The 15,701-nt window shown below is 48.5% G+C and overlaps 2 protein-coding genes across 7 annotated transcripts in view; one reads left to right on the forward strand and one right to left on the reverse strand.

Annotated features, from left to right (window-relative positions):
* The window catches only part of LOC105188880 (UNC93-like protein), a 138,729-nt gene that overhangs the window by 104,833 nt on the left and 18,195 nt on the right, over positions 1–15,701 (reverse strand). The gene's annotated exons all lie outside the window — the stretch shown is intronic.
* Positions 1–15,701, forward strand: part of Glurb (metabotropic glutamate receptor B) — a 142,557-nt gene that overhangs the window by 76,587 nt on the left and 50,269 nt on the right. For 3 of the 6 annotated variants that reach the window (XM_025307932.1, XM_025307933.1, XM_025307934.1), the window contains exon 2: positions 373–1,790. The exons of 2 other annotated variants lie outside the window; for them this stretch is intronic. In XM_025307932.1, the coding sequence (XP_025163717.1) occupies positions 1,172–1,790 (619 nt within the window). In that variant the 5' untranslated portion in view covers positions 373–1,171. Of the gene's footprint in view, positions 1–284; positions 1,791–15,701 lie in introns of all 6 variants that reach the window. One more of the 6 variants, XM_025307931.1, reaches the window with a different exon arrangement.

Raw genomic sequence — 15,701 nt, forward strand, 5'->3', positions numbered from 1 at the left:
CTCACTCTCGCGAGTCTCGCTTCGACTTACATAAGTCCAACTCGATAACTGTCAATTTCGCTCAACGGGGAAAGAATCGGCCGCACACAGACGACGACGGCAGAGAAGGGAATTTTTCTCTCCCGTAGATTTATCGCTCCCTATCCCTCTCTCTCTCTCTCTCTCTCTCTCTCTCTCTCTCTCTCTCTCGCGTCTCTGATCAAATAGACTCGGAATAAGCGTACGCGTTGAATTACACGCGAGACTCGCACCAGAGTAACACGCGGCTTCATTCGTCGACATAGAGATATCCGAACGGAGCTTTCCACGAGGGAAAGGTCTCATTAGCGGTGAGGGGTGAGTTACTTTGGGCTTTACCGACTTGATTGACAGTTTGCGCCGGGGCCGTGACTCTTGCTGCGGACTGAAGCATCTTTCCAAGGATTTGCGTCAATCTATCGTGAGCTATCAATGTATCGTAAGACGTACACAAAGTAATTACGTGTAAGCCGAATGATGGCTAGCTAGTCCGAGGTAGATGACTCCAAAGCGCAGCAACTTTCCTCTTATTGCACTCGAGTTGGCGCACTTTATCAAAACAAACGACAGCCTCGGTCGCGGAAAGATTTTCTTCCTGAAGAATGTGCGGAAACCGTTTCACGGACGAGTACCCACACTCGGGCCAGACATTCTCTCACGGCCGGTGAGTTGGAAGTTTCCTCTTCCGAGTACACGAAACGCTCGCAAGAGACACAGATTCGCGTGCAACGCGTGTTGCGTAGCGAAATAAACAGCGTTAACTCGAACGTCCCTACGTGCCCTCGAAGTGCCGTCGGATCGGAGGTGTCGGTCGGCATGGCGCAACAACGATCGGCCCGCAAATCAGTTTCTTCTGTCCATCCTTGACACACGTTATACATGCGAGATACGAAAGCCGAATCTCAATCGAAATCCTCGCCGGCGCGTCCCCGTCCTCCCGGTCGGTCGTGCGCGAGACATCCGATCTTCTGTCCGGAACTGATATCTCTCGAGCGTCCGTGTATCGCCGAGGAGGAAGAGCGACGTAAATCATCGTGAATTCAAAGCCCGAGGCGGACAAGCGGCCGTCGCGGCGCGGCCGTGGATCGCAGACGCGCTCAGACCAGGATCCCGAGACTGCTAACGTGTAACATAACTTACCGATTATGACGTCATGAAGTTTCTGCTCCTGGCACTGCTGAGCTGCATCTGCTCGGCCGACGATCGACGCTCGCGATCTGCGAAACAATGGGCCAGGAGAAGCGACGTCCCGAAGCTCGAGAGTATCCCGCGGTTACCGTCGCCGTTCAACAGACACCACCCAGACACCGCGTCGTCGTCGTCGTCGTCGTCGTCGTCGTCGTCGTCGTCGATGATAATGGACGCGGCCGTGAGACTGCGCCACCACGACGACGATCGCATGGCTGTCATCTTCGGCCAGCGGCTCGGCGACGACGCCGCGCTACGTCATCCGATCAGGCATCGGCGCCGGCAATTCCGATCGATGGAACCGAACGGCCACGTGAACCCGTCCTGGCCGGTGAAGAAAGAAGCGGTGGTCGAAGGTGATCTCCTACTGGGTGGCCTCATGATGGTCCACGAGCGGGAGGACACGGTCACCTGCGGCCCGGTCATGCCCCAGGGCGGCGTGCAAGCGTTGGAGGCGATGCTCTACACCCTGGATATTCTCAACGAGCGGGAGATCGTGCCGGGGGTTAAGATCGGGGCGCACATACTCGACGACTGCGACAAGGACACGTACGGCCTCGAGATGGCGGTGGATTTTATCAAGGGTACGTATATACATAAATACGACCACGTCGTCGACCGAGCCGAGCCGAGCCGTCGCGGTCGTCCGCTGAGTCAATCTGACGCGGCCTGCCGAAAGCTTCCGCTGGCCTCCGCTCTCGCGTGACGCTGTGTGTCAATCGCGTTGGGAATAATCCGCAACAATCTGCGCGATCATGTCGCTTAATATCGCCATTTTGCTCTCTGTCCTGTGTGTGTGTGTGTGTGTGTGTGTGTGTGTGTGTGTGATTATTTAATACCTCTATCGCCACACGTACCCTCCCTCGGGTACTTTCGGGATTAATGTAACGCAGTCTCTCGGAGCTTTCGTGCGCGAATAACAGTTAGTGTCAATATGCCGGAAGATAATACATTTTCATCCGGCTTGATGTCCGATGTGCCGCCGACGCATATTATTAGTAGACTATCGCGCGGCTGCTATTCAGCGGGGAGTCGCTCGCGTGTCGTCATTGTCTCGTCCGAGGCAGCGCGACGCGCACGTCGATAACTGTTGTTCGGTAACAGGTAGTTACTAACACCACTAACGGCGCGATAAGCCTCCGCAGCGCCGATTGTTTACAACGACAATCACGAGACCGGACGTATTCACGTAATTTGCCGTATTATTTACCGCGTCGTGTAAAACGACTCCCCTTTCGTCGCCGCGCTCGCGCCGAGGCGTCTTGTGCGAAACGTTAATCGCGCACATTGACCGGCCGAAGGATCAAGCGTTTTCTCGTAAAACGCGAGGACGAATTCACTCAAGGACGAATAGATCGCCAAAATTGCTACACTCGCAGGGTCTCAGAAGTTCAATTACACTGCCGGAGACTGCGGGATCATTATACTTGATAACATGCGAGCTAATTAGGCACTGAATTTGCACATCATAAGAACACGACGACGCTCCTTCGTCGCAGGCTGCCGCCTGGTGAAAAACGAGCATTGAGTATCGCATGAGTATTCTGTACTCACCGCTAACGGCTTATGTTCGGGCGACGTAACGAAATTATCTCAGCGCGGATACTAAATATTTCGCCGGTGGCCTCGGTTGGCGCGGGCGCGCGACGAGATGCGACGTGACGCGGTGCGACGCGAGCGATTTCTTTAAAAAATTCTCTTTGCAAGGCGAATTTTAAGTAAAATCCTACGTCTCTCCGCGGTCCTTTAAGTCGAGGTAGTCTCTACCATCCTCTCGCCGGGAGAAAAGAAGGACGTGACTTCCGAATGATGTAAGAGCGAGGCCGCTAAGGAATCAAGCGGAGAGAGAGGGAGAGAGAGAGAGATAGAGAGAGAGAGAGAGAGAGAGAGAGAGAGAGAGAGAGAGAGAGAGAGAGAGAGAGAGAGGGAAAGTGAGTTACTCGCGCAACCAGGCGTTGATTTCGAGCCGAGCGGGACGGCAAACGGAGGGTTCGGTTTATGAATTTCAATGAATTCCGAAGGGTAAAACGACATATTTCTTCGTACGAGATACACGCAGACACGGGCTGATTTGATTAACAGCGGCTACCGAATTACCCGAGGAGAACCCGACGAAGACTCCCTTCGTCAGGTTCTCCTCGGAAAATATCGCTCGAGGTATCATCGAGCTGCTAGTCGGATTCGGGGATCCGAGCGTAAAAATTCGCAAGGTAGTCGCGTCGACCACGCGATGACGCGTATTTAAGTTTTAGTTCTTAGTTTAGTAACGACGCGGTGCGCATAGCGGGAATTGCGAGCGTAACTCGACAAACTCGCTTAAAAGCCGCACAGAAGGCACTATTTCACCCTTAATACACGATATATACGCTATTCGCCGTTGGCTCTATTTTACGGTGCACACTCTGTGTGCATTTATCTCCTCGCGCTTTTACCAGTCGCGTTAATTATTTTTCTCCACTACGTCCTGACTACCGCGCGCATTCTCAATTCCGCGCGCCCGTCCTACTTTCCGCCTAGCGGCATGATCGGGAACCCGGAAACTTTGTGTTGAGAGTTTAGCGGAAAGTGCAGGAAAGCCACGCGTTTATTGCCTTTTTTCGCAGCTATCTTCTTGTTCCAACTTAGACATTCAAAGGCGGGATAAAATTAAGATCCGGACTTGTGGAGACTTGAAGCGAATCCTAACGATCGCCAAGTCAGAGCTCGGGTCTAGATTTTTGGTCAGACGGAAACTTTCTGCTCCGTTCAATCTATAGAATATTAAACAACACTTAGGCAAACTCGTTTTCTTTTTTTTTAACGATATCACAAATATTGAATTTTTCTCTTTCGGTCACGTTGAAAGGCAATTTTTACGTTCTCTCTCGTTAATGATTTGAATTTAATTTAAATATTAAATATGAGGTGCGTATTAACGTTCTTTTTATTTATAATTTTTCGCGCGCACACACACACACACACACACACACTCACGCATAATACGTGAATGAGGAAACAAAGGAAATTAATTATATCTCGTTGAGTTGCTACTGCAACTGGAAAATTAAAATATACTCATATCGTCGAGTTATTTATTTTTTGTTTCTTCTTAACGGAGTTTTTCCACAAAACACGTATATACACATACGTGCGCGCAAAACAAACTTCTTTCTTAGCGCTTGCGCCAATGTCGTTAATGTCTTTTTAGTCGTTGAGTTCCCAGCAATAACCGTGTCGCACTAACGCTAACAAGCATACTGATTATTGCCGCTGGAACACGAGGCTGGAACTTTAATGTGAGGAAAGTTCATCTCTTCTCTCTCAGGTCTGGTATGTTACACACGTATACGCTCGTATACGGCGATACAAATGGAAGCAATAAAACGTTTCCTCGGAGAAAGCCAGACGAAGAATTTTCCTCGAGTGTTAATGATTACGATCGATTGGACGAGCGAAAGCACTTAAAACGGAATTAGAAGTTAAACTGCGCGCTTGAATTTCAAACGCGCCTGTAATTGAATTAGTCAGGCGTTGCGCTCAATAACGGAATCCGGTCGGCTCGCTCGTGCGGCCTAAGAGACAGAAATTCGAAGGAGGCGATGTCAAAAATGATGACGCCAGCGACGCCGCTCAGCCGAGCTGTCGTAGCCGCGCTGTGTCCCCTCGGAAAGAGTACTTTCTTGTTAAAATTGATCGAGTTGTCCTGTCGTCGGTGTGATTCGCATGATTAAATTCCGCCTTGGGACGAGTTGGCGTAACTCCGTTATATGGGCGGCATAATCTTGACGTTAATAAATACGGAGTGAAAACGCACGCTGTATTAGCCGCATAAATTCGAGAAGGAACTTCGAGATCATAAGCGCGAGTTAGGGTGGCCCGCCGCGGCGCTGCCACGGCGGATAGTCGTATCCTGGGAGCGCTACAAACGCTCGACCGCCGTCGAGAAGAAATCGTCGCCCTCGCTTAGATTCACCCTCGCAATAACGCCATGGAAAGTCGCGAAAATTTCCCCGGACGTTTCGCCCCGCCCGCGCGTCGGCGAGTTTCAAGTTTCGGGTTTCAATGCCTCACCTCCTCCTCCTCCTCCTCCTCCTCCTCCTCCTCCTACGTCGCTCACGCGCGGGAACGCTTTACCTAAATTACCTATTATTGTCAGCAATTATCTGCGTCACCTTCTGTGACGACGCGAAACTTTTTAACTGCCAATTTCAGACATCTATTCTGCAACAGCGGAACGGGACTTTCCGCGGGGATTGAAATTTATCGTGGCGCTCGTTATATCGTCGCGCACCACCTCGCTTCTCGTCTTTCGTGGAGCCGCGCTGTGAGATGTTACGTTCGCAGCAGAAAAAAGTTTTATTTCTAAAGCACACCTGCCGGAGAAAGCGGCGAAAGTTCATCTTCAGAGCACACATTCACGCGCGCGCGCGCGCGCGCGCGGTCTTACTAAAAACTTAAGAAATAGAAACGATTTTACGGCGAAAAAATCAGCCAACTTGTTACCTCAAAAAAAAGAACCAACCCATTTTATAAGCTAAGAATGGGAAAAAGAAGAATGACCTTTTCGACGGCACTTCTGCCGAGCGATGCTGTAAAATGTGTAGGTCCTTCATCTATTATATCGCTCCTTCTTGTTGCTTTTTTGTCCCCTGCACTTTCAGCGGTTTTTGTCCCCTGCAGCGGTTTTGTCGCGTATTCGGGACCCGAAGTATTCCGAATCGATAAATATCGATGTAGAGCGGCGAAATTGAAATGGATAAAGAACGACATCGTATTTCTCCTTCCGTAGCCTCGCGCGAATCGTCTGAAGTCACTGCCTGAGAAATAACATAAAATCGCCCGTCACCCCCGAGATTTGTCATTTTTTATCTCTACGGGTACGAGACAGAAAGACCGCACGTGTTTGATCTCCTTTGACATCCATTCACGTTAGATATTTGATCGCATAAATTCCCGTAACCCGTATCACGATCCATAACCGCGATAGACGTCGACAAACGAGATGGAGAGAAATCGGCGCTAACAAATGGCCCCCAACGCCAGTGCTTTGTTACGCGTGGTCGTTAATGTAAGAGAGGCGACACCAGAATATCCGTTATAATTAAATCACCGAATACGATGCAGCGGGCGGGCGTGCTGCTTTTTTCGCGCGGACGATGAGCGGCATTATGACAAATCAAGCACGGAGAAGTAAGGCTTGGTTAGACTCTCCCCGCGGTTGCCAACTTGTCGCGCTTTTCTTGCTGCGTTAATTTCCCTGATTGAAGCGTCACTTTTGCGGATAATGCTCGCTTCGTGTCACCCGCGTTGTCGTCGCGTTTATCCGTTACTCTCCGTACACTCTCCGGAGGAAATGCGTTCGTCCTTAACATCTCGAACGGAAATGACCCGTTCATTCGATTAAACGTCCCGGGCGAAGGAATTCATTCAGAGCCGGCTGGTTCCATTTTCCGCACACGCGCACGTGAAATGTCGACTTTCACATGCGAATCGTAACGACGTCGTTATCGAAACGTCTTCGTCTGAAATAACATCCAGCAAGACCGGAAACGTCTCTTGATCTTGCTTGGTAAACGGGAGCGTACCTTGTGTATGTATAATGCATAACGTCCACTCGCTCTTTGCCAATGACACGCGCGGCAGCGTAGCTCGCTCGAGCTCTCCCACATCGTCCGCAGAAATTTATCCCATTTCGTTCGATCTGCGATCATGAACGGAGGGAGGGAACAAAAGTGCTTGTGATTCGAAAGAAATCGGAGGTAGATTTCGGCCCACGCAGGCCATCGTTTGCCACGAGACATTCTCTCCCGGTGAACCGAGAAAAACGCAGTTAAAGCATCCGGTGAAATACGTTCACCGCAGTACCGCGGGGCATTCCAAGATGGCACCCCCCGATGGGAGCTCTTGCTCTATTTTATCAATCCAGCCCCCGGGGCTATCAGCACCGAGCGCGGGAAAAGCGATCGGCGTGTAGCGTGTTATTTCGCTCGCGTGAAAGTGGCCGGCGATTAACCCATCTCGGAGGAATTCACTTCGCCAATCGGCAAATCGAGTTTATTGCCCGTAAAAAAAGCAATGAATATGCAGATGACATATTTTTCGGTGTTCGAATTGAGCGGTGACGCCGACATTTCCTCGTTGCCCGAAAATCGCCCCGCATCGCGTAACCGATGTGATTTTGTTCGCCGCTTTGAAGACGCTTATCGATGCCTGTCGCGCGGTGCACAAGCGAAAAGAAGCAAAACTACCTGTCCATCAATTACGATATATGATATTTTAATGGTCGCCTCTCGTGTACGCGCGACTTCATCCGTCCACCGGCGGATGTCGTCTTGTGAAGGAGCGAGCACTTGTCGATAATAACGATTCGTAACTGCGATATTATGGGGATGATGTAAAGTGGTGGATTTACGGATCCCTATACAAGGAGAGAGAGAGGGAGAGAGAGAGAGAGAGAACGTCCGTCCCCTTGGACGCGAATGAAACGAGCTCTCGAAATGCGCAGGCAATAGATGAGCGTGAAAATTTGTCGGCGATAAGACGGCCGTCAAAGTGTTAAGAAGCCACACGCGGACATGACTTTGGTGAAATAGATCTCCTTTGAATACTTTTAAATCTCGTCAAACGCGAGTGCCTTCTCATTAAAATTTTCCATTTTGCGCACCAATGGGTCTCACTCGATAACGCAACGCACAAAGGTTACGAAGGAGAGCCGCCGGTGGACGAAGATGAGTGCGGATTTTTTTTCGCAAATTACGTTATTCGCTGAAGTTATTCGTTATGAAAGGAATCCCTGGAGGGTTGAGTAAGTGCAACCCAAAATAAGCGACCAACTACTTCCCCTTTCACAATTTTTTTTCTTCTCTTCTCTTCAGTACTCACCTACTCACCCTTAACTCGTTGATCATTGTCCCACGTCTTTTGTCCACGACGCGTCGTCCATTCTATTCCTAACGTCGCATTATCGGAAGTAATAAACGACGCTTCCGCTTTATACATTTTTGACGACGGGGCGAATAGCGTGTAAGGGCGGCAATCTGGAAAATGTACACGCGCAAAAGCTTCGGCTCCATATCGCGTGTCTATACGGCGCGGGCCGTTGTTTCCATCGAGCGCGCCTGTTTATGCGAATAAATATGGAATGAAATTCTGAATGGGCCGGCTTTAGCTTCTGCTGTGTACTAACAGCATTGATTAAGATTAATTAAACAAAATATGCGTGCAGCCAAGTCGTGCATTCAGCAACGCATTCAGCCCGCATTTTCGAAGAATTCAAAGTGTCTATAGCTGCTGATCCCGCAGCCGTGTGTGTACGCATTGTGCACACATACGCTTCGTCGCTTCGCGCATACCGACTCTAATAAAAAATTTCACGAGTTTCACCGCGCGTTCAACGCATTACAAAGCGCTTTGGACACGGATTCAATTCGCGGGTTCAACATTTCGCCGGTTCCGCTGGAGTAAAAATCCCGATAAACATACGCCGGTAAGCAGAAAAAACGTCTACCCTCCCGGAGTACTCATTTGAGAGAAATGCGGCAAAATTGTAGTCCGCGCGACGCTCCGACAGTTATTCGTTGCCCGCGGAATTGCTTCCGCTCGGTGAGATATGCCCGTTATCTCCACGAGCGGACGCTATTGTAAAAAAAAGGAGAGAAAGGGAGGGAGCGCGCATATTTCTCGGTTCGGCGAAAAAGGACGGACAAAGTGCCAAACCGTACAACGATTATAAAAATATACGCACGTTCCCCCGTGCGAGAGAGGCACGCGTATCCGATTTGTAGAGATATCAGCTGCCAGGTTTCGGGGTGCTTTGCAGCCGGCGTTAAATACACGTTGCTTTAAACGCATCGCAGCGGGAAACAATTTCGATTGCACCCGAGAGGAAAACCGGCAATGTTTCGTTAAATACCGGCAAAAATCGATTTCGCCCCGCGCCCGTCGGCCAACACGACGCGACGCGACGCGACGCGACGCGACAACCGCTCGTGTGTTTCCCGATGAAACTGCAATAGAAAAATTGAGGCTGCCGAGGTCAAAGTGACATTGTTGGAACTACACCTTATGCCGCGGGTGTTATTTTTCGCCGCGATAGATTACTGTTACCGGCGGTGTTGCGAATTAAGAGATAACATTTTTCTCACAATTAAATCGCTCGCTTTGCCGGGCGGCGAGCTGCGACGATTGCGCTTGACGGGGCTTGAAAATCGTGCCGCCGAGGTGTTTATGAGATTTCGTGTTTCGCGTCGCGGTGACGCGCGCATTATACATGTATTAGCGTAACGAGATTGGTCTTTTTGCCGCGATCGCACTTGAAACACTGCGCGGAGGCGTGCTTTCGCGAAATAACGGAGCGGCAGCTCCGTGTGAATTTGTTGTCTGGCGTTGCGACAGCCAATTCTGAAAGTCCGGCCGGGATATAGAAAACTGCACTACGCTCGTTTGCGAGACACGGTCCTCGCACACTTTTTCCCCAAGCAAACTTGGATCAAAGTGCATCAAATGATATCGTAACCGGTGCGTCATCGAGATAAGGGCACGGCTGGAAAATGCAGAAGCTCCGCGAGGCGCACGAATGATTTAAGCGAGTCGATTCTGCGAAATTTCATTTCAAAACTTTGTCGTCGACAGCGTGTCGCGCTGATAACGAGAAAACTACCCGCGGCTAGAGCGAAGAGACCGGGAGGAGAGTGGTGGAGAATGTAGAAATGTATAAAGTGCAGTGTTCCTCCTGCGCCTTGATCTTCATTAAAGCCGGCACGCAATCTGTGCGCCCTCCAAGCATGGAAATGCGAATTGCTCGCGGCGTGTCATCTCTCGTGCACAGAACGCGGATCGCGGATTCATTGGACGGTGTCGTTACACGGAAGCAATGTACGATGCATCTCCAAGGTACCCCGCACATGCACTTGGTGATATTTCGTAAGAGGAGAGCCGCCATTTTTGTTTTGTACACGGTATACTGCGCGTCGTAAAAAAAAATCAGTCAACCGGTTTTCCCGTGCAATTTCTCGCGAGGAAGAGTTCGTTCTCGTTAGTTATCTACTATATTTTATATGTACTCTCTCATCCCCTCTCTTTTCTCTCCATCCTCTCTCTCTCTCTCTCTCTCTCTCTCTCTCTCTCTCTCTCTGCAATGCCTATGAACTCAGACAAAATAATGCCGTGTTCTCTCGAAAAAAGGGGAGCGTAATCAATGAGATTAAATAAAGAGATCTTGTCAGTTTCCTCCGTTCATTCAGCGGCTTTCTTTGAGCGAAGATGAGAGAAGGAAGAAGGGGACAATGCTCCACTTCTCGTAGAGCCACCTTAAAAAGCAATCGCTCGTCGTCGCTCGTGTGTCGTCCCCGTCTAAATTTCCCCGTCTGTTCCCTTTGTTGCGCCGATCTTCTCTCATTGATATGGCCGATATCGAAAGTTTAAGGGATTCAACGTAAGCTCTCCGTCCGACTGACGAAAATTCCACAACGTGCTTTTGTTCGCCACCTGCAGTGACTTAAAAATTCCGCTCAATCGAAATGTTCACCAAATGAAACGAGCGAGTGAGAAGAGAAGAAAAGCGGAATTGCAGTCGAGACGTGACCGAGACAATACAACTTCCATGTGATATAAATGTAAAAGACGGAAGTTCTCTGCCTCTTTCTCTCCTTTTCTCTCTTTCTCTCTCTCTCTCTCTCTCTCTCTCTCTCTCTGTCTTTACAGAGAAAATGTGGCTGCTTTTCTTTAAACCACACACAGGATTTCAACTGCTGCGTCTTATACGCACCGTTATAATCCCGTTACACAACTCTGATGTGATGTATTACGTATTCTTCTTCGCTGTGTCGTAAATAGTCAATGCCGTGCGATTGTTCCGATTAAAATGTCAGTGTGAATCGCACGGATGTAAATCAGCTCGCACGAACATGTATGTTATAAAATTATCACGGTCCCTATTTATTCAGCATTTACGTTATGAGGCGTAACAGAATTATCCGGATTTCACAAACAGAGTTACACGCAACTCCGGGCAAATAATCTCTGCGCTACCTCTGCACTAGCAACCGATTTGGCCATCCGATTAGCTGGCACGTTCTGAAAAATGATACCTTTCAACGCATGTCCGTTTTATCGAAATTGAAAAATTGGAAAATAACATTGGACGTGTGATACAATCTGTCTGCGATTTCGTCAAATGCGTCATAGAAATTGGGTTTCGAGATGTGTTCATATTTGTCTTTTTTTCCGCTGGACGTCAATATTACTCCCGCCGTATCGCTCCGAAGTATAATACACACCAAAGACTTAAACATTTTTATATATTTTTGAAATTATACTCATTTATTTCCCGCGCAGCGGGGTTAATTTGCATCGCTCGCTCTTGAGCACATACGAACGCTGGTGACTCTTTAAAAAATGCCAAGTCTCACATCGCTCGCCAGAGAGCTTGGAGAATATCGTCTTTAATTCTTTATCGTACTCAAGGCACGACCCAGAGTCTAGTCTGCTTCGTTCGCGTTTTCGATAGCCGCTCGAATGACGGTGGTTTTCATGATGTAGAACATTTTGAGACCCGACCCTCCAGAATACAAGAGAAGCTTTCTCGAACGAAACTTTCGAAGGAACCCTGTCGAAATTACCCTGTCGCGGTCGTCATACCGCAAAATCGCACGATTGGTCTTGGCGTTGACGCAACTTGGATATTAAGTGGACACGTCGTTAGCCGCTCCAAATTCAATTTGCATTACTGATAAGACAGCTGCTAATTTTGCGGCTAACATCTTTGCCATCTAGTGCATCTAGTCCGAAACGCAGAAGACCGTTAATATGCCGGTGAACATTAATTCGCATATCTGCAGTGCATTAAAAGTGATTCGCGTCGACTCAAATTAAAAAACTTCAAGCGTTCTCTCTTCTCGTCTCGGGGCTTTGTAAGTCACGAAGGAATTGTCGCGCGCTGTCTTCCATTCTGCGTTCGGGCGCGCGCGCCCGCGCCCGATGTAATAACTTGAAAAATCGATTACAATTTTTTAATGGAATATTTATAAGCGAACGAAGTCGTTACATTACGCTTCGGTTCTACGAAATGACTAGTTACGCTCTACACTCTTCGCGCGCAGTAAATAAATAAAATATGACAATGTGCAATATTTCTCATATTTCATTGGCAGCTGTAAAATATCTTCGACGTGAACCCCGACCGGGTGTGAATCGGAGCTTGGAAATAACAAGTACAATTCCGCGGATCGAAACAACCAGGTTACCTGAGGAAAACCGTTGAGGAGAAAAATAGATTTATGCCGAAGCAACACGACGATGAACGACATGATTTTTCCTCACGCGTATTCAGCGATGCTTGTTTTCCCGTTGATTTCACGTGGCTGCTGTTTCAACGAATATTATATATATAAGCGCACATCGCTCGGCGCACTGACATTTCGGAAACTGAAATTTAGCGTGCGTTCTGATTTCGGGTCGGGTTGCAACATCACCCGCGCAAATAAATCAGAAGGAAAAGAAAGCTTCATATTCGTATCTCTACCACTTTGCGTAAACGTGCCAATTTTTTCCAATCTTCTGTTCGAGGAGAACGATCAAGGGCTTGAGGGCTATCCGCGTAACTGGTTTCAAGATGATTATATAGGAACTCGCTCTTTACTTCCGTAATAGTATCCCCTTTTTGAGATAATCGCTTTTGTTCTTGGAGCACGAGCGAGCTTTTTAAAAAAGGAGGGTCGCAAAAAGCTTCTTGTCGCGCTGTCTTCTTTTCTCGCCGCTCGGCTAGCTCCTAGTCCCAGCAAGACATATCCGACTAAAGACCCGTCGCGTAATAAAGACGAAACGGGGGGACCCTCCGCTCTGAAACTTGCTTTCGCTTTTAACGTGTAACTCCGCTCATCGGCCCCGCTGATAAAGGTGTGCACAGTCGAAATCGGTCACACCGGCGCCGGAGAAGTAACGCCCTCTCGTTTTCCACTTTTATCTCGCTCGTACATAAATGCATTAGGAAATTTACGCTCGCGCTTAAACGTAATTGAAGACCGAATTAAATTCAGTTACGATCTTCGCATTATATTATTTTCATTTAGCCACTTGCCGATATTTCCTGTAATAAACGATGTAAATGGAAAATGTTAATATTATCGGAAATGAAACGGAAGAATACGAACGGTAATAAATAATACGAATGGCCGACGTCGTAATAATAGAAGCGCGAAATTACGTCCGTATATACAATAATAAACCGATGCGCTTCCAAATAATATCGGCCGTTGAATTTGCACGAGTACCGTCAGCTGTCATTTTTCTCACGAACGTGTCTTCTTCCCGGAAATGCAATGACATACGGGACATTTAATCAGACGGTAACTTGACAATTGATCCGAGACGAAAGAACGTTCAGAATACTTCAAGAATACTGTCAGACATACAAGTATAAGTTTTGTACTGTATTGTTTTGTGCTGTATTGTTTCGTGTTGTATTTTCCTCACCAAGCTGCGATATTCAATTTTTAGATCAAAGTACGCCGCTCGCGAGGCTCAAACTTGCAGCGAGCAAGCGGAACACAAACACCCACACATGTGTGTATGTGCGGAATGAAATCGTTTGTCATGATCGAGAAAAATCAGCTTTGATGAAAGGCGCGTTTAATATGCGCGAACAGTAACGAGAACGCTTACGTCAGGCCAATGACCGGCTCGACTGGTGTGTTCGTGCTGAAAGACAATAACGGAAAACGGGAGATAATCCCGATCTGGCCATCGGTAGATGGTAGACGCGTTCCTTTCGATCGAAGAACCCCCCGTAGAGATGAGCGCGAAGCGCGAAACTCCGAGCGTACGCTATCTCGGCCGTGTTACCAGATTGCTCATTGAATGCCCGCGATCTTTTGTGTTCCGTCAGATATTAACTAACTTGGCACGCGAGCGATCAACGCGCGCGCAGAACCCGCGAGCGTACTATCGATACGTACATCTGAACGGCAGACCCATGAAGTATAAAATGTCGGAAATTGCGGCGGCCGGCGCGCGTTGTTAACGAGCACTGCCCACGGAGGAGGGCGACGTGGAATTTCGGGAGGTTAAATAAGACAAATGTTCAACGTCGCCAAATGAGCGGGTGACATGACGCAAGTAACGTAACACGCGAAAAAACCTCAGCCGCCATGCATCACGGTGAAACGTGAAATACGAAGACCAAGGAGATATTCTCTGTCTTAGGGCTGTGGGCGAGAGCGCCCAAATTGATCGAGGGTCCGTGACGAAAGATGTAATTTCCAGGCTCGCGGGCCACACGCGGTCGTGACGAAGAATCGACGCCGTCGGTTACGGACAAGCCAATTTTCGACTCTCGATAATCAGCCGAAAAAGAAAACAAAGGGCAGGACGCGGGCAGAGGCGGTCACTTTTGCCGCGGCCGAGCGCCGAGGGCACTCTGTTTTCCTCGCGAATTAAATGAATTCGCGCGTGAATTCACGTCGTGTTCTGCTGGATTTAATTTGCGCTGTCGAGAGCGGGATCGACAGACAAATCATTTTTCGAGTCGTAGCTTTCATATTTTTCATCCCATCATTCTCACTCGCTCGCCGCCGTCGGCGAACACGCGCTCGCGCGCGAGTTCGCCATACACGAGTGATATCTCACGGCATTGATTCATCGGCAATAATTACGAGCGAAAATGTTCGCGAATATTTTCATATATCTAGGGCAAACATATTCACAGAGGCAGGCCAGCCAAAGTACCAAAGAGAATAAATTACCGCGCAGGCGGTGTATAAATATATATATATATATGTATTTTTATGATTCGCTCTTCTCGTCCAATAAATCGCCAAATACAATAACTACGGACACATTTCAACAATTATATTCGTCGTTACCTTTGACAGTCGCGAACGCCAAGGAAACACCCAAAAGAAAGGCACTCCGATGAATTCCCGTAGATTTCAGGCGGAATCACTTAAAGCGAGTCAGTAGAAATGTCTCTGTGACTGAAACGGCGAAACACGAGTATTTCAGCGACAATTAGCGAGTATTCACTGATTTTCAATAGAAACGCTCCTCCTCCGTCTGACATCTCGCAGATTTCGGCCGGTGGAGGTCGAGATTTCGCTGGAAAATCTGCAGTACACAAATTTGCTACACGCTATAGCACACCTAACTTTCTACATTCGCGGCGAAATGGGATTAACGGCTTTGCGCGCGACGACACTACCTGTGTCTACAAACTACACCCACAATGGGAATCGCTCTTAATTATCAAGCGATTCTTTCAGCGATATTTGCTGATACTGATTGCAGTGTGCAAACTTGAGACATTGCATTGATTACCGATTGCATTACCTTGGAGAGACTAGAATCATTGTTGATAAGCGAGCGATTCTCTCGACAGAGAGAGAGAGAGAGAGAGAGATCGCGCGGGCCTGAAAGCGCGAGTCAACAATCGGAAGACGAACATCGCGACGGACGCTCGCGCCGTTCAGGCTGCATATTCATAATATTCCCGAGGCAAAGTTGCGATTCGAGATCACTTAGCT

The sequence above is a fragment of the Harpegnathos saltator genome, unplaced genomic scaffold (genome assembly GCF_003227715.2).
Source record: "Harpegnathos saltator strain DR-91 unplaced genomic scaffold, Hsal_v8.6 scaffold132, whole genome shotgun sequence".
Taxonomy (NCBI): Eukaryota; Metazoa; Arthropoda; class Insecta; order Hymenoptera; family Formicidae; genus Harpegnathos; species Harpegnathos saltator.